Source organism: Nothoprocta perdicaria, unplaced genomic scaffold (assembly GCF_003342845.1).
Source record: "Nothoprocta perdicaria isolate Ctin4 unplaced genomic scaffold, notPer1 scaffold_86, whole genome shotgun sequence".
Taxonomy (NCBI): Eukaryota; Metazoa; Chordata; class Aves; order Tinamiformes; family Tinamidae; genus Nothoprocta; species Nothoprocta perdicaria.
In genome coordinates, this window is record NW_020456154.1 from 3,173,196 (window position 1) to 3,191,469 (window position 18,274).

The window sequence follows — 18,274 nt, forward strand, 5'->3', positions numbered from 1 at the left end:
GGTGTCCTGGCCTTCCTTACCCCTTTGTCAATGGTGTTAGTTTGGCATATGGTCCCCTTGGCAGCTGGGATGCTCTTGGTTATGCAGYGGTTGCTTTTACTCAGACACCACAACTCACTGCAGACCTCCTGGAAAGAGAGAGATGTTGGGGGAGAGAGAGGGAGGGAAGAAGAAAGAGACAAAGAAATGGAGCCAAGATTAGGATTCACTCACGCAAGGGGCAGCTAGGACTGGGGTAGCAACACACTGGTGGGCTTGAAAAGCACCAGCTGGTGTGGGACACTGTCACAGATGTATTTACAGCATAGGGGAAAAAAAACACAAGAAGAAATCCTGCAAGGTGTTCCCAATGGCAACCATCCCAGGGCCCTGACGGATCACCCACTCTCCAGACCTAGCCCCAGCATCTTTCCTGGGGTCTGGCTTTCCTGAGATTTCCACATGTCCATGAGCTGACGTGCCAGAATTGGCTCGTCAGTGACTCCAAGCACCTAAATTGAGTGTTTGCATCACACACAACCCATCTCTTTGGACATCACAATAAGTCCCACGCTAATCCTGCCATGCTCCACTCTGACCCTTTTCCCAGGGTTACAGGCTGAGGAACGTTTCCTTTTTTGGGTCTTAGCTGTGGAGGTTAAAGACAAGGACCAGTGTCCAGCACCTACCAGGAGCATCTCTATGCCACTTGAGTCCAGATCTTTCTGGTCTCTGAGGAAACTGGACTCTCTCGGAACGTAAACATGGCATAAATGGTTCATGTCAAATTTGCCGTCTCCTCTTATAGGAATACACTGCAGGTCATGGTTAGGCTAGTTTGTGTTCTGGTAATCTCCCAGAAGCAAAACAGTTTTGAAGGGGCCTTCAGATCCTGCTGGTAGTTCTAGAGCTACTTTTAGCATAATCTCGCTAATGCCAGAATCTGAACAARCCCTTAAGCAGCTCCAGAGTTGGGCACTTCTGCTCCCTGCCTGCAGAAGCTCCTGGTGCAGTCTGAGCAGAAGTCACTGTTCTTGTGGTAAGACTTCTAATTCTTCCTATCTTGCACAATCCTACTATATCAGTTAAAAATCCTGTATCTTTCTTAAGCTCTTAAAGGAAGAAGATTTATTCTAAAGGCAGAATTGTTTTACACATAAGGCAGGACCTTAATGCTTCTTTTGATGTTGCTCAGTTCTCAAGCTGAAAAAAAGATGGAAAAATTTGACTGTAAAAGTCTGCAGTGACGAAACACAGAAAGATGATGTAATATGCAAATTTTCAAGATAGTTGATGGTGACTAGAGAAAAACCTGAATTCCACTTTTAAAGGTAATCTTTTTTTCTGCAATAGTGATCTCTTCATGAATTGTTTTGTTCAAGCAATAAAGCRGCAAAAGACACTATTTAGTGGAATGATGTAGTTCGTTATTCCAAGAAAATGCTATTAAAATATTCCACTGTTTCTTTAGTATATGATTCARTAAGGCCTATTCATATTGAATAGTGTATTATTCTATAAATAATACCATATTTAATGTCAGGAACAGTGGTATCCACTGACCTTTGTATTTTCTTTCATTCAAGATGGATTTTTTAGTTGTGGTTATGTCAGCAGAACATGATCATCGTCCTTTTCTACAAATTGCTAATAGTATTTTTACTTTTAAAGAGAAAAGTCAAACAGAAAAGTCAAACAAGCAGTCATGCAAACTTCATCCCGGTTTAAATCAAAACAAATTTCCAAAGTTTCACTTGTCTATATTCCTTTGTCTTTTTTTCTCCCTCCACCACAAATTGTGACCAAGACAGTGTCTATGCAGTTAGACAATACAGATTGAACCATTTTTTAATGAACAGTATAAAAACACTTAGAACAACTTAACRCTTCTTCGTTATTTTTTAGAAGTTCACAAAGATAGGACAACTTTAAAAACATTGATTGTTTTTTCTTGAATTTATTTTCAGCTATCCTCAAAGAAGAAAAAGACAGTCCTGTTGCTTATTAGTGGACCAAGTGTCTCCTCAACTTTTATAGCATTCCCTGCAAAAGATCATGGATTATTTCACAAAGAATTGCAGGAAAGACATGAGTACTTTGTCTTATGCAATTTCTGTCCAAATTTTTTACATAGCCATAATTCAGTCTGAATATGTCTGAATTTATGTCTGAATAAAAATAATAATGATCTAAGTATGACCATATTCAAAAAAATATTGAAAATATGTACCAAAGCACTCTTTAAAGCTGACAATAGCCATAAAAACAAAATCTGTGAAAGAATGTAATAACAAGTGGAAAATGGAATAAAGCCAAATCAATCCCTTTCCAAAAGAGTATATAAGTTGCAACTCAACCTCAAGTCATTACAGTTGTAGAAGGAAAGCCACTCAACTGTGTGTCTACACAAATACAGAAACAAATATTACACGTTCTTCAACAYTGAAGTATATTGAATAAAATTAACCTGCAAGACAAATGGGTTTTATGTATTTGATTGATGCTTTCTGTTTGAGAGTAGCTATATTCTAGGAATATTAGTTTTGTTCATATTATTCTGTCATTTTGCACATTAATTGTATAGCCAGTGATTGAATAGAACCACACACTACTCTTCTAACAGCTGCATCAGAGAAAAGCTATTATTGAAGAACTCATAGGCATGCACAGCAAAAAGGATATGGCAACTACTGCAGTTGTAAATATGCTATCTAGTGTTGTCCTCGTAACTTAATCAGCTGAGTATTTTTGCTAAGTTCCTTTTATTTACCCTTTGAGTTACGTGTATCGTAGGGGTCTGGGACTCTGTTCCCATTTTCCATTCACATTCCATATTTGCTCTGGCTGTTTGGTTTTAATGATACTATCAGCTTTCCAAGGTGCTGAGGTATACATTTCTTTTCTAATGTAGTATTTTCTAACAACATGTACATTAGACAGAAGGTTGCAACCTCAGAGCTCACAAGCATTCAGGCCCAAAATAATATGGCAGGTGCTATCGTGGGAGAATGTATGTGATTATATCAGCATACATTCATCTGAGGGATTTTTTTTAGTAGCCGCATTTAATTTATTTATTATTATTATTTGTTGCATCTGGATATTTGCTTTCTCTTGCCTATGGGTAAGAGATGAGAGAGATTGTTCAGAGAGACTGTGGAGTTTCATCCTTGGAGATATCTGTAAGCTGTCTAAGTAGGATCCTGGACAACCTSTTCTAGGTCACCCTACTTCAGTGCTAGATGTTTGTTAAAGTTATCTTCCAACCTCCACTGTTCTGTGATTCTGTGATTCTGTGGTTCTGTGGTTCTGTGATTATGTGATACTGTCAATATGGTACCAATTTTATAACAGATGTTTATTTCATTTGTCCTAGTAACGTGATTATTTTAGCTGCAGAAGAATGTGAATGTGACTRGACTTATGGACCAAAGATGAAGCTCTGGCGCTCCTGTGATATAGGAGAAGACTCAGGTTGAAGTTTTGYACCAGAGTGCAAGAGCACTACTGCAGAGATTTAGAGAGAAATGCCRGTACAGAACAGGCACTGTACTGTACTGGCCAGTACAGATCTGGCACAGAAGAACATGGCAAATCAATGTATCAGACCTTAGACACCCATAGATTTGGTGAGCCCTCTAAATAATAAACTATCCACTCTGCTGAGGCAGGAGAGAAGGCCTCTTCTGAGGCAGTCTTCTTGTCTATCTCAGAAAGGAAGGCCTAGGTTTTGTTGCCRCTCAAAATGAGAAAATATTTGCATTATTCTGTCTAGTTAGAATTATTACTGGCCACAATCTGTAGTAGAGAGTAGTAGAACTGAGTTGCTCTAAGTTTGCTTTTTTTTTATTCTGTGGTTACAGGAAATAAGTTTCATAGCTGATTGGTTTGTGATGTCAATCTCTTCTTGGAAAGCCTTGTCTCCAAGTGAACAACGAACAAGTATTTTTGAGTAATGTCATATTATCCATCTCCTAGAAGATATACATRTATCATATCTAGCTTGTCTTCCAAGAGATGTGAAGAGACTAGAATATATGTTTTATGATTTTTCATGTCAAACTACGGCATAAATCCAACTTAAATAGTTATTTTAAAAGTGTGYCTCCAGCCCTTCATATCTATTAAAGATTTGTCCGGTTCTCGTGCCACGCACAATCACYGCGCACATCTCAGAAGGGTCCCTCTGAATTTTCCTGAGTTTGCATACATTGTTTTTGTGATTAAGAGTTCTGTTCAAGGTAATCTAGTCTCATTTGCTTTTTGATTTCAGAAGGAAGCAAGAAGATTGCAGTTACAAAACTTGATTATGGTTGCTCTCATTCAAGGGGAAAGAAAAAGACTGATGAGTATGCCTCTGGGTTRTGTGAATGCTGCACGTCCAGCAGGCCTAATAAAGAAAAGAGAATATGCAGCAGAGCTTAAAGGCCTGGAGAGATACTTACATTGAACATCATGCCATCTTAAAACTACTCTACTAAGTCTGTGTGGGCAGCACAGCGTATAAAATCATTCAGAGAACACGGCATAGAATTCTGTAGTTTCTCCTGCAATATACAGTCTAACCCTTCTCAAATTCTGTAATGGTGCCTTCCATCATATGCGGGAAAGTGATGAGTGATGAGTTTACTTCAGTAAAATGAAGTGAAATGCAGTTTATTCTTAAGTCTGATRACTATATTTGTAAATAGGATACTATTCTGAAAGATGCCGGTTCACTTTTCATACACCCAAATGTGAATATTTCTTTGAGTGCAGATGGATGAAAACGAACCAAACATGTACTGAATGTAAAAATGGAAGACAATCAAAGACTGAAATATAGCAGCAAAGATAATGCACATGACAGGTTTTTGCCTAACACAGGTAGAATATGCTGCAATTTAGCCACAGCATTAGGAAATATCAGTTTCCTCATGACTTTCTTCCTTTTATTTTTTTCTCCAAAAACTGTCAACTGATGTTACTTACAAATGCTATATCCCTACCTTTGTAAAGGTAGGGCAGCCAGCACTCTGCTTGGGTGAACCGTTATCTTGTCTTCGTAGCTGATAAATGTGGACTGTTCTGAGCGTACAAAGCTGAGGAACTCTGCTTTTTCAAGGACCCATTTCTTACCTTCATTGACCCATCCTTCAGCTCACTTCCTAATCTCTTTTGCCTAAATCCCTGCTACCCATATATTTGACAAGGCTGAATTTCATAATTGCCCCTCCTGCTCCTYCCCACTGGATAAGTTATTCTTTAACTCCATTTCCTGGCTCTTGATCCATAGAAGGGAGGTTCCTCAGCTTCTCAGAGTCTTAAGAAGGGATCAAAGGTATCAATATCTAGTTTATAAAGATTGCTAATATAGTGGTAGTATATTTGCTAGTTAATATAGTGGTATATTTGGGATCATTGTATCTGGGTCAGAACAAAGCTTGTTTAGCCTACTCCCATTTAAGTTCTCATGGAAATCCATAAACTCCAGGTCAGCTCTTTTTCTAGTGRTGTGTCATCACTAGACAAGGAATGAGACACGCTATGTGTCTCATAACGTAAGACAAAATGTCCCACTTTTTCCATCTTAGGGACATTCAACCACAGACAACTTTATATGAGGTTTTTGCTGGGTCTGAATTTCTGCTGCCATGCATGCCTTGCAGTCATGGGTACCTGTGTGATGTAGATATAAAACATTTTTGTATAGTAGGATTTCGTATTTGCTCTCCACAGAGGCAAATCTTTCTGTGAAGAGTTGTACAATGGAATATATGTCTCACCATTTCAGCTTTTCGTTAGGTTTTGGTTTCTCAACTGTAGCAATTTCGATACACAACAGGCATCAGAAACCAGCCTTTCTTTATGACTGTTTTCTTTCTTTAGCACTTCCTCAGTCTGGTGGGGGTGGGGAAATACAGAAGGAACAAGATGACACTGAAACAGTGAGAGATTTCTGATGCCTTGGCAAGGAGTCTTGATTCATGCAGGAAGAATGCTGTGACCTGGCTCATCCCATTCCACTGAACACTGCTCAAGAAGTGGAGGAATAGCAGCTCAGCTCAGCCTGCCTTCTGGATTTAAGAAGCTGAAGGCATGTCTCTTCCCCGACAACTGCGAGAAAAGAGGTAACATGTCTGTCCTTCCTCACTCCTCCCCAAAGCCTMCGTGTAACCCCTGCAGTCTGTTTCCTTAATTTTGATGCAGACTTTCTTGACAGCTTCCAAAATATTAGGCTTCCCATTGTAGATCAGGTAACTTATTAAGTTGGAGTGCACTTTCTTTCTTCTTCCTTTCCCAGTAGGAATATCCACCATGTAAGGCAGTAGGGGGTTGTTGTCCTCTTTATAGCTGCAAACAGATTTTCCCTGTCACTGGGGTTCGTGATATGAATGTTTGTGATATAACTAATTATATCTCCTGATCTCCATAACCACATTCCTCTTCACAGAAAGTGGTGGTACTTATGGTGCTGTGGGTGGTGCTGATTCATGTCATTTTCCTCGTACAGCCACCTATTGCAAGACATTACATCATTACTTTAGCCTTCTAGATCGGCTCTCCATTTTGGAAGCCTCTGCTTGGGGTATTCTGATAGCAGAATAAACTGAAATAGCTGACATGCTTTTGYGGAATCAGAAAATGTAACATTAATTCAGTGCGACATTTCCTAGATGATCCTTTTTTACAGTTTCTCTTCTGCTTCTAATTTTTTAATGTAGGTGTTAATATAAATAGCACTATAGCAACATGATGTAAGGCCAAGGCAAAGGTGAATTTGTGTTCTGCTTGTCAAAAATGTTGTGCCAAGGAGCAGATCCCAGAGGAAAATGATCTGCCAATCCGTGTTATGCTGTTGTGTGGACAATATAGGCAAATGATATGTGAATCTGGTCATATGGCTGCTCTTTAGGCATTCCTTTGGGAATTCTTGCAATTTGTCCATCTTCAGTTTTAAGGAGATGYAAAACTAATTCTGACCATGCCCATAATCACTTCCTTCATAGAGTTTTGATATTTTCAAACAGATATCTTTGTGCTTTCTTTATGTTATCTGTTCTGCTTGTGAAGTCTTATTGTACCTGGTCATTCTTTTTCCAGAGTTTCTTTAGAATTCTTTTTTACTGTTATGCTTACAAAAATATCAACAACATTTTGACAGCTGCTGCCGAACCACTAGTTACAAAGTAGTGCATTATTATGTTTTTGTTTCTTTGGATTTTCTTTTTTTTTTTTTTCCTTCTATTGTTTCTTACCTTATAATATACATTGTGTATCATATACAGTGTAAGGTTTTTGTCACCTTTGTGCTCACATTTTCTATAGCATTTGACACAATTCCTTTTCTCAGAATTGTTTACTATTCCCTACAGTAATGTAGTTAATAATAACGTAAATTATGGAGTGTGTAATTATCTCCTTAGAATAAGGTATACTGCTCCAATAGTTTTATTCTGAGTCTACTAGACACTGTAGGAACAATTAAGAATGCATTCACAGTTGACTTCATTTTTAAGGAAAAGCTTACCAGCTCAAGAGTTTCCATTGGTAGTCCTGTTACTCTTACAAGACCAGAAGCACTAGGCTTGATTTTCAGGCTTAACGAGTCYGACAACTGCCACTAAATTCTGATAAAATAACAAAAGCTTAACATCTCAAGATCAGACCTCCAGAAAAAGAGAATGACACCAACAGTTCTAGCTTCTTGGTTTTGACACTTAACAATGTGAAACAAGCATATATCTTTACTATGTATGGCATAGAGACTTTCAGAGACTAACACCAGTTTGAGTGACCTGAATCTTTTGTTCTTGCTCCACAGTGACTTTGACCAGCTTCCCGATGATGTGCCTGTTTCAGCTAACATTGCAGACATTGAAGAGAAGAAAGGATTTACTAATTATTTTGTAAGAAGGGAGATCAATCTTGTCGCTATATGACCTCAGCTGTGACTGGTTTGGCTGTGGAAAATGASGCACTTAACCTGGTGAAGTTTCTTTTTGGCATGAATGGTTCCATGCTGACAGGTTCTCAAGAGTTTCTATTTTCTGGAATGAAAGTTATGCTGTAACAGACATAGTCTAAAAAATTATTCTCTGAGTGAACCTGACAGAGATCTATCCTGCAATACTGCTTGTTTTCTAAACTCTTACCTATACCAAATTCTTCCCTGTTAGAGAGCTGTGACCTTGGTGAGGTGAGTGGAAAAAACGAAGAGGGAAAAAGGAGGAGATTGGCTCCATTTTCCATGGCACTGGCAAATTAGGATACTTTCATCTCCACAGAGGCTAATATATGATTGATATCATATCTAGATCAGATAATGAGTTATGCAAGTGCACAAAAGAAGGAAATAATGGAGAAAAGCATTAAAAGATTTTCTGAAAAAGGGTTTTGGATAAGACCAGCTCAGTGTCACTTGTGCTAAGCCTACTGTTTTCGCTGGAGACACTGCTCATAAAGTTTTGCCACTGAAGCATGCAGGTTTCCCTTTGGAATATAGTGATGTTTAGTTGCTCTRTCTTTTATATCTGCTGAAGGATCTAGCTGCAACATGACTCAAAGGTCAGTACATGAGAATCAAGAGTTCCCTAGCAAAGTAGTTTTGGGGAAAGATAAGAAAAAAAGGAGTGGTTGGAGAGGGCATTAGATGTCRGGGGACATTTTGCTTCTGACCTTGACTTTGGTCAGATTATATAGACCAGACATTCTAAATTTACTTCAAAGTCRGAGGAAATATGAATTGTCTCAACTCTGAAAATCTAGTTCTTTAGATGCCTACCTGGACATGTAGATGTCCTAAGCGTCCTACCACAAAACATTATCTTTGATCCCTTACCTTCTTCATTTCATTTACCATCTTAATTTATTTATATTTCAAATTAGAGAGTTTACATTTATTTCCCTAATATAATTTGTCAGCTCAGAGGGAAGAAGATATGTGAGAGTAAAGCAGAATCTAGTCCTTTCAGGTTTCCTTGTAACATTACCTCTTCTCAGCGGTGTCTAGAGACAGGATGAGAGGCAATGGGCACAAAATGGAACTCTGGGAATTCTGTCTGAGCGAAATAAAATACCTCTTCACTGTGAGGATAGTTAAACACTAKAACAGGTTCCCCAGAGAGGTTGTGAAGTCTTCATCTTTCAAGATATTCCATATTCAACTGGATACAGTCTTGATCAATCTGCTCTAGTTTATCCTGCTTTGAGCAGGGATGTTGGAAAAGATAATCTCCAGATGTCCCTTCCAACCTCAGGTACTCTGTAATTTTGTGTGATTCACTGATTCTGTGAATATGTGATACACACCACCCACAGAGACATGATCCTTCAGCAACTTGGATMCATACATATAATTATCTGATGCTATCTTCTTATTTTCTAGTACTTGAGTATTTAGATACTTAAATGAGGGCTTATTTTTGACTCTGCCTTTAAGACACCAGCAAGATACTGATGATATGTTCCTACTGTACGCCTCACTTTCATTTTATAAATCTTAATAAATATGAACATTAACCTGAATCTCTCTTCTCTGTTTCAGATGTTTGTCATTGAAGTGAAGATTAAAGGTGGTGGCAGATACCTGATTTTCCGCCGCTACCGTCAATTCTATGCTCTTCATGCCAAACTAGAGGAAAGATATGGGGCAGAGAGCAAAAACAGCCCTTTTACCTGCACACTCCCCATACTTCCAGGTAAGCCATCAATTCAAAATCTGCATGTGAGTAGTAGTTTTCTCAGTCCCTACCTTTCCTAAACATGAGTGCATTGGAAGAATGCAGGACTACTAGCAGTGACAAGGAACTAGTTCCCAGCCAAGTAAGATGAGAAGTCAAGGTGCATAAAGCAGTCCGTCCACATGTGGTAAAATTCATTTTAGAACCTGAAATCCATTAGAAAATAGCTATTTTCCAAGAGACACAGGACTTCATGCTTTCTCTACATTGCTTCATTTTTATGACAACCTCTTTTCATTTTTATTTTTTTTCTTTCAGTAACTGTTGATGGTTTTATGTTTTCCAGGGAAGGTTTATGTAGGAGCCAAAAAGGAGATTGCTGAGAACAGAATCCCTATTCTAAATGCCTACATGAAGGTAAAGCTTCATTTTAGCATAGAGATTGAGCTGAGCATTGCAGACAGTTACCCTGTTAAATCAACTTAGACAAATCTTACCGCTCTAGTCCTGGGTATGTGCTGTCTGTTGCATTTTCCCCCACAAAAGTGTCTACACTGTGAGACACTCTACAATGCTAGTCCSCAAAATATTTTGACTGTCGTAACCTACTAGAGTACACTGTTTACAAAGGCTGTCTTTGCCTTCATATCTAGACTTCTGTACAAAAAAATCCAAGATGTATGAGGAAATGGAGATTCTTCAAGTTGTTGTGGGCATACGTAGTTGGAATGTGCACTTAAGGAGTAGGAAAGTGGAGTGGGCTTCTAGATGTACCTGCTTTGAATTGGAGATGCAACCAACAATATCAGGGAGAGAAATTCTTTGTGTATGGATTAACTAGCTCTGACTTTAAGCCAGTAACTCTCTGAAGCTTTCCACAACTTGCTGACACAGTCTTTTGCTACTTAGGGCTGCCATCTCTTTTCACAGACATTCACACTCTGAAGAGAAACACAAGGAGCAAGTTACTGCTATATTAATTTAGGGACACAGAGAGTGAAGTGATACATTAGCCAGCTCTAGGAATAATCAGGAGAAACTATTACTGTTCAGCCTTGTGCTGCTGACTGTGAAGGAGAGTGGGGAGATTTCTAGCATGATTCCTTCATGATCCTATAGGTCAGCGAGGCATATATGTTAAACATGTAAATAAACAGAGAATTGGTCTCTCCCACTGTAATCATTCTGTTTCTTACTTGCTCTCGGCCCAGAACCTACTCTGCCTACCCATTTGGGTGTTGATGGATGAAGAGGTGCGGCTGTTCTTCTACCACTCAACCTTTGATAGTGAACAGGTGCCTCAGAGACTGAGACGGCTTCGCCCACGGACACGCCGAGTGTAAGTAATTGACGTGTTTCTTCATCACTGCTTCGTGTAAGAGATGCTGTTCAGTTTAGGGGGGAAAGGGAGCTGATAATCATCACTGTGTATCCCAGATGGATCCGTGAAGTCCTAGAGGTTACCTTTGGGGCAGGGTGAAAACTGGGTATTTTTTCCTTACAGTAATATATATTTAAAGTAACATATATATTTAAATATATATTTAAGTATGTGTGGTATTTGCATTAAAGGGAAATTCCAAACTGAAGTTGTAACTTCTTTTTCAAAAATTTTTCTATGTCTGTTGACAATTATCTATCAAAAGGCGATATGGAGAGTATACAGTTCAAACTTAAGGGCACAAACTTGTGCCACCGAAGTCAATGTGAGTTTTAGCAGTGCATTCAGTGAGATCTGATTTAAATACTGAACCAAACCGAGCACTTCATTTTTTCCTGTTCTTGTCTAAGTAGGGGCCCATCCTACTTAGCAGTATGGAAGCCCCTTTGAAAAACTGCCARGTAGATATCATACTTCATTAAGCTTCATGCATTAATTCTCCTTTGAACATACCAAAAAGGGACTCATTCTTTGCATAGCTCAAACACTGTAAAAAGTGCATGTGCATTATCCCTGAATGTATGTGTGATGGCAGAATTTGAACTGAATGCCATGAAATGTTCAAAAAAGGAGGCCTAGAAGGCAGATTGGGATGCTGAGCAGTGTTGTAGAAGGAAGGCCCAGGCTACTGCCTGTGTTGAACATTCCATCTGTTCTCAGCAGCAGGCATCATCAGATTGCTGCTGCTCTGTATGGAAACTGAGAGAACTAGGACAATGTGGTTGTATCTATGTTGATTTACTTCAATGCGGCCAACAGATTCTCATGCACTACTTCTCTGTGGCTTTGCCTGCTTCTTGTGATAATGCAAACACAGACTGTGTTCACGGTGTGGTATTTCTGATGAGTAGGAAGAGGCATTTACTTCCATTTTGTCTTCTTTATTTCAGTAAAAGTGTTTCACTCCAACCGCCTATTTCTGATCGCACGGCAGCTCCACGAGCAGAGGCAAGCATTCTGTGCAATCTACCACAGCGTAGGAGATTAAAATCCATTTTACTCTGCTGTCTCACTGGTCAAGATGTCTTTTTCAGTTAGCATGTAAACAAGGGAAAGGGAAATCAGCATAGAAACGCAATTGCTTTTTAACAATAGGGAATGAAGCAAAAGACGGAGAAAACAAACAAACAAGCAAAACCATAATTCCTCCTTACCTGAGTAACTGGAAGGTCCATTATGAATTCAGAATGACAGGAGCTTCAAGACTAAGAGTTAGGTAGAAGTCACTGCCGAAAGGTCCACACTTACATAGTCCACTCAGAAATGAAATCTAAAGCAAACACAAGTTTCAATCTTATTGACTTCAGCATATGTTTTAAAACTTTGCTGATGAGGTATACTGTCTTGGTATTAAGCACACATGAAACTGCCTTGAAAGTAGCCCCTGTCTAAGTAGAGACTTACTTTCTGGAACATATGACTTTTTCTTGTTAGGTTATTTAAAAAATGAATTTTTTTTTTGCATACAGTAATGATAATTGGTATTGGTTTGCTGGTAATTCTTGGGTTTTATCTACATTTTTCTTAGTATTTATTATGCATACCTTATTATACATACCAAAGATTTTTAATAGATGAAAAAAGGCTTTTGAAGGAGCTATTATGTAAAGGTATCAACGTCTAGCAAGCCAGAAGTCACTGTCGATTTTTTATTAGGAGAACTCTAAGGACAGCTTTTATAAGGTGCTCAAACACGACACTAACGAGACCAAAAGATTCATCTCATCACAGAATAAGGGACATCTTCTAATGTTTGCTTTTCTGAGAGTGTTTGAATGGCTAATATGTTCTCTAGGACAATGGTAAAAATGAAAATTTTTGATTTTTTWAAATCAATTTTATTATTTTAATGATTTTTTAATTATTAAGAAGTAGCTTGTTAAGATTGCTATGCTTCTTAATGGCTTGTAAACACATGCTTGCCTCATTTTATTTACCTGAAGGGGGCATCTAAGTTCTATTTTAACTATATGCCAATCTCCCAGACTTCCCCATATCTCTCAGTTTAGCACGTAGATCTGAAACCTGTTACTGAACCCCTCTGAAACCGTTATTGCTGCTTTTGCTACTTCTTCAAAGTCTTCTTTCCTAAGCTGAACAGGAGAAGAAATTGTGAGGACTRCAGACTATTGTGCTGTATATGATCTTACCTCAGAAATAGATTTGTGATGACAGTGTGTGCACTATGCTGCTTGTTTATGCTCTCTGTATGCAGCAAAGGACAGAAGAAGCAAGGCAGATTCACCTCTGTAATTTCATGAATTAATAACTTTAGAATTATTACTTTTCTTAGGCCCTGTTTGATTTTTCTGGAGCCAATAAACTGGAACTTAGCTTTAAGAAGGGGGACTTGATTTATCTACTCAGCAGAATAAACAAAGATTGGTTGGAGGTAAGACTACAGTACAAATACTGAATTTTTATCATGCTTTGAAATATACGATGGGAAGTGACTGTTTTAGTCCTTGATACCTGTCTCCTCCTTTCAAAGAGCAACTGTATCATAATCAGGCTTTAYTGTAAGGGAAATGTCATTGACTCTATGTTTAAATTAATTTCCCTCTTTCATAGTTTTTAGATTATAAATTTTCTGTCCTCTATTCTTTGGTTTTCTTTTTCGGTTTTCTTTTGCCTTTGCTTCTGCCAGATTTTTTTTTTAAAGTGGTTAGACTGCAAAAAAAAAGGCCACAGCAAAGAGCTGGAAAGTCTATTTTAGAGATTAATAGGTTTCTTGCCTTAAGGTACTTCATGCTTAATACCACAAAACACGTCAGCCTGATTATAGAGAACTTGGGCAACAGAGCAATGTTCTGAAAAAGGATGAGAAGAACATACTGTGTGCTTGCTGATAGGATATCTCTACTCACTCAAACACCACAGCTTTCCTTGGTAGCCATTTGACTTTGATATTTTGCACGTTGTTTCATTATCCTATCGTACAGTCATTAGCCACTATTTGACTATCCAATCTTATAATCTTGTTGTAGAGATGATATCAGGTGACTTCCATAGCTCTTTTTTGTTTCTTTTCTTTATAAAGCAGAAAAATTATGATTATTGTTCCCATGGAAATTAATTCATGATTGTTATATATAGCTAAAACACCATTTTMTTTTCTGTAATTCTAATACTTCCTATCATTCCAGGGAACAGTTCACAGTTCCACTGGAATTTTCCCCTGTGCTTTTGTGAAGATCATAAAAGATTTACCACAGCAGGAAGATACAGTTAATAGAGTACGCTGTTATTACCATGAGGAGACAGTGAGCACTATCAGGTAATAAGAAATGGTCTTCCAGGTTACTGATGATTAGATGCTGATACTTCTCTTTTCATGATATGTGATGATAATGTTTGTTCTTGTTACAGGGATATCTTGGTGGAAGAGGATCTGAGCAGTATTCCATTATTCAAAGATCTAATGAAATTAATAAGGTACAGAGCAAGGAGAAAGTTTAATATTTAATATCACTTAAAATTCGTGTCATATTCTTTCCTGTCCTAGATTTTCCATGTTCTATACWTTCTACCTGGACATCACCATGTTTTGGGTATGAAACATTTTGAACTGTCCTCAAGAAATACTTGTGCTTTGATTTGGCCTAGTGCCAACTGTGCAGATGMTAATCTGCATTTGATTGTCAGAAAGTGCTGAATGCCACATGTTTCCAACTCAGCTGTGTTAGGTAGAATTCAGTATCTTTTGTTTGTTTGTTTTGCTTTGTTTTTCTCTAAGACTAGGGCCATATTCCCAAACATGTAACTTTGAGATGCAGGATACCACCATCTAATGCTTGTGGATCATTAAACTAGTGTTGCACATTAAAACATCAGCGCATTAAATATTAGTAACAGAGGATTTTTCTCAACATTCTTCCTTACCTAGCCTGRCCTCCCCTCAAGGAAAGTAACCATAAGCTTAGCACAACACAAAGTGAATGTGGCTATATGATTCTACTCCAAACTCTACATCAAGAACACAAAGAAAGACATACAAACCTTAGTGCGGTTCTGGTAGAATAAATTAGATTTCCAAGATGCTATTTAGCATGCAGTAACTTATAGGCATCCTTTGATTGAATCAATCTCTTTCTTCTCTACCAGGCAGGAGTTTGACCAAGATGACATTGTTTTGAATTATCGGGATCTTGATGGTGATCTGATTCGGCTGCTTTCTGATCAGGATGTTGAACTCATGGTGTCTCAGAGCAGAAGGAAGCCTACTGAGAAGCATATCTTCCCTTGGAAGTTGCACATCACTCGCAAGGATGACTTAAGCATCTACAACACTAATCCAGGAATAGGTGCTATTCCAACAGTAATAGCAACATGACCACTATAGAGAAATATATTCAGTAGGTAACTATATTATCTTTTTGCGATTTCCATCTGCAGATGATTTCCTTTAAGAAGAGTCTGAGGTGAACTTGAAAAAAAAACCAAACATTTAATAATGTAGTACCTTTCAATGTAAAATCTATAGCTAGCTAGCTTCTTCAGATTTTCAGCTCTCCTGTGTAATGGATATATCTACTTGAAGACGAGAGAAACTAATGAGTAGAAAAGTAAAAGCATTGGCTGTTCATAAAGCAAAGCAATGTTAGCCTGAAATAGAGGTCTGGTGGTGTCCTAAACTTCAAGACCTTTTTAATTTCTATCTTCTCTCCTACACAAACTTATTTGACCAGCATGTCTTCATAAGATTTTTTTTCTAGTTCTGCCATAATTTTTTCTTCATTTGCGGGCATGAATGTTTGCTTGCTAATGCTTACGAATGCAGTAATTATTTTGATCATCTGGGTGTCTGACTTTTTTTTTTTTTTTTTTACGAAAACAGCAAGAAAACTTTCCCTTATTTCAGTGTAGAAATCTCAGCCAACCTTTGCTTTCATCTATCCTTTGGGAAATATTTTAAATTCTGTACAGTAAACATACTTCAAATGCAGTGTACTCATATGCTTCTTAGAATTGTGCAGAGTAATTATTTCCACATTCTGAGAAAATTTGTGATGCCTATCCAAATAACAATTTCTTCTCTACTTGTCTCTTTTTCTGCTTTCTAAATATCATATCACAAAGCAGAAATAACAAGAGATTACTGTATCAGATTCTTCCATAAGTAAAGTCACATTTTACTCATTTTATCAGTTTCTACTCAAATGTTTATTCTGGTGGTGAAATAGTTCATTCTTCCTTCTTTTTCTTGAAAGTAAGATGATTTTGGAGAATTTGAATGGTATATTTTCAGCCTCCCTTAAACATTCAAAAAAGAATTTATTATTTAAAAAAAAAAAAATCTTGCAATTGTTTCTTTAACGATCATGCAGTCAAAAATATTTTCTTCCTGAACAAATTTTCTTCAGCTTGTAAGTATTAATCGTTATGTATGTTTTACATGAATTTTATCATACCTAGAATGCTATATTTTAAAAATACCATGTAGTCATGTAATTAAAAGGATACCATCACATGGAGYTATAATCAGCAAAAAGGAGAAATTAAAGGAGGTTTCAAATACTATGCTTCTGATTCAACTGTTAGTTTTTGTGATGTTGTTACACATCCACTTTCTACGAAGTATTTGTCATACTGAAAAAAAAAGGAAGATTGATGTTTCTGAAGGYACTAAAAGCCAATTTTCTAACCAGGCACAGATAGCCCACCCCTCCCCAGACTGGCAAAATAAAGTTTGGGGGTTGTTGTTTGTTTGTTTCTTAGATGTCACCTGTTATGCTATCAGGTAACAAGATTTTCCAAAACAAAACAAACCTTAAATATGACTTATCCCTTAARCTTTGGTGCTTTTTTTTCCTGATTTGGGTGCATAAATTTATATATCTAAACTTTAATAGTCTATTGTACTGGAAATAAAGTTGGAGTTTTTATTTAAAGATATGCTTTGCTAGACTGGGATCCATGGACCATTTGTTGCATAATACTTCACTAAGTGCATAGTTCTRTCTGTGCATTAATGCTATATGCATAGCTTAGATGAGCTATATAGGCTCATCTAAGAAAATAGCCCTTCTCCAAAGGGCTGTCAAGTGTGCTACAAACCACATCTTTACTCCAAGTAAAAAGGTTAGAGCTGATTAAATCCACACATTCTACACTTCAAAGCTAAATAACCTTTGTTAAGAAGAGGTACAGATTATGCTTTCTTGTTTCCAATGGTCAAAATTTTTAATGAACATTATTTTATTAAAATGTTATAATATACAACTTCTCACTTTAAAAGCACTGTATAAATTMATTGGAGAAAACAATGTACAATAATGTTAATAATCTTTTGGTGTATTCTCTTACGCATCAAGAGGTGTCAGCTAGCTGAAAGCTAATCAATATGCAGATCTTGCAAGGTTTTTGATATGCAGGATCACCTGTTCCCTGCCGCTGGAATTCAACAGAGCAAGTAAATTCTGAAGATTTTCACTGACTGTTAGATCCTGTGATGGAGGAATGATTTGGCCAGCTTGTTTGAAGATGGAGGAGCAGTCTGAGTGAGAAAGGACAGAGAGGAAAAATATCTGCTCACAAACAAGCTATGTACTTTCTATAACCTGATCAGCCTCTGAAAATTAGAGCAGGAGAGTTCTTGAAAGTTTTCTGCCTCTGTATTATAATATGAACTCAGTTCTGCCTATCCAGAAAAGTGTCACTTATTTCCCTCCTTGCTTGCTGGGTTTTATATCTCCTGCATCTCTCCTGATAGTCCCTATGATTCACGGCTTACCCGGAAGCTCTCAGACCCTCCTCCTTCCTCCACACATACTCCCTTTATTCTCAGTATACTTTGCTCCCAGAATATTGGTGTAATTCTTATACAAGCCTAATGTGGTAACTGTGGTTTTGGTCACCACTCTGTGGATTTAGAGAAACCTTAGTAACAGTGGAGGACAGACAGACACAACARTTGCATTCTTTATCTGAAGACTGAGCTCCTCATAGTTTACTCCTGAGAGTTTAAAGTTGAATATCTTTCCCTTCAGTTTACCTCATTTTTAAGTGGACCTTACTCACTGGCTTCAACTTCATCATTGAAGACTACTGGCTAAGCTTCAAAGTTGGATTTAAAATAGTGTGCGTAGCTTACATGTAGGGTATTTTTTGATTAACTCTTCTCTCCAGTTTTCCCTCTTTTTTTTCTTCCTCTTGATACTCTATTAATCATAATTTATTATGATTTATAGTT

At 37.6% G+C, this 18,274-nt stretch overlaps 1 protein-coding gene across 1 annotated transcript; it reads left to right on the plus strand.

Annotated features, from left to right (window-relative positions):
* Positions 1-5,892: 5,892 nt before the first annotated feature.
* On the plus strand, positions 5,893-15,706 carry NCF4 (neutrophil cytosolic factor 4). Its single transcript, XM_026052259.1, has 10 exons — positions 5,893-6,089; positions 7,784-7,868; positions 9,506-9,659; positions 9,988-10,058; positions 10,853-10,980; positions 11,973-12,030; positions 13,376-13,474; positions 14,229-14,359; positions 14,452-14,517; positions 15,187-15,706. The coding sequence occupies exons 1-10, from the start codon at positions 6,058-6,060 to the stop codon at positions 15,413-15,415; spliced, it is 1,053 nt and encodes a 350-aa protein (XP_025908044.1). The 5' UTR covers positions 5,893-6,057; the 3' UTR covers positions 15,416-15,706.
* Positions 15,707-18,274: the final 2,568 nt, after the last annotated feature.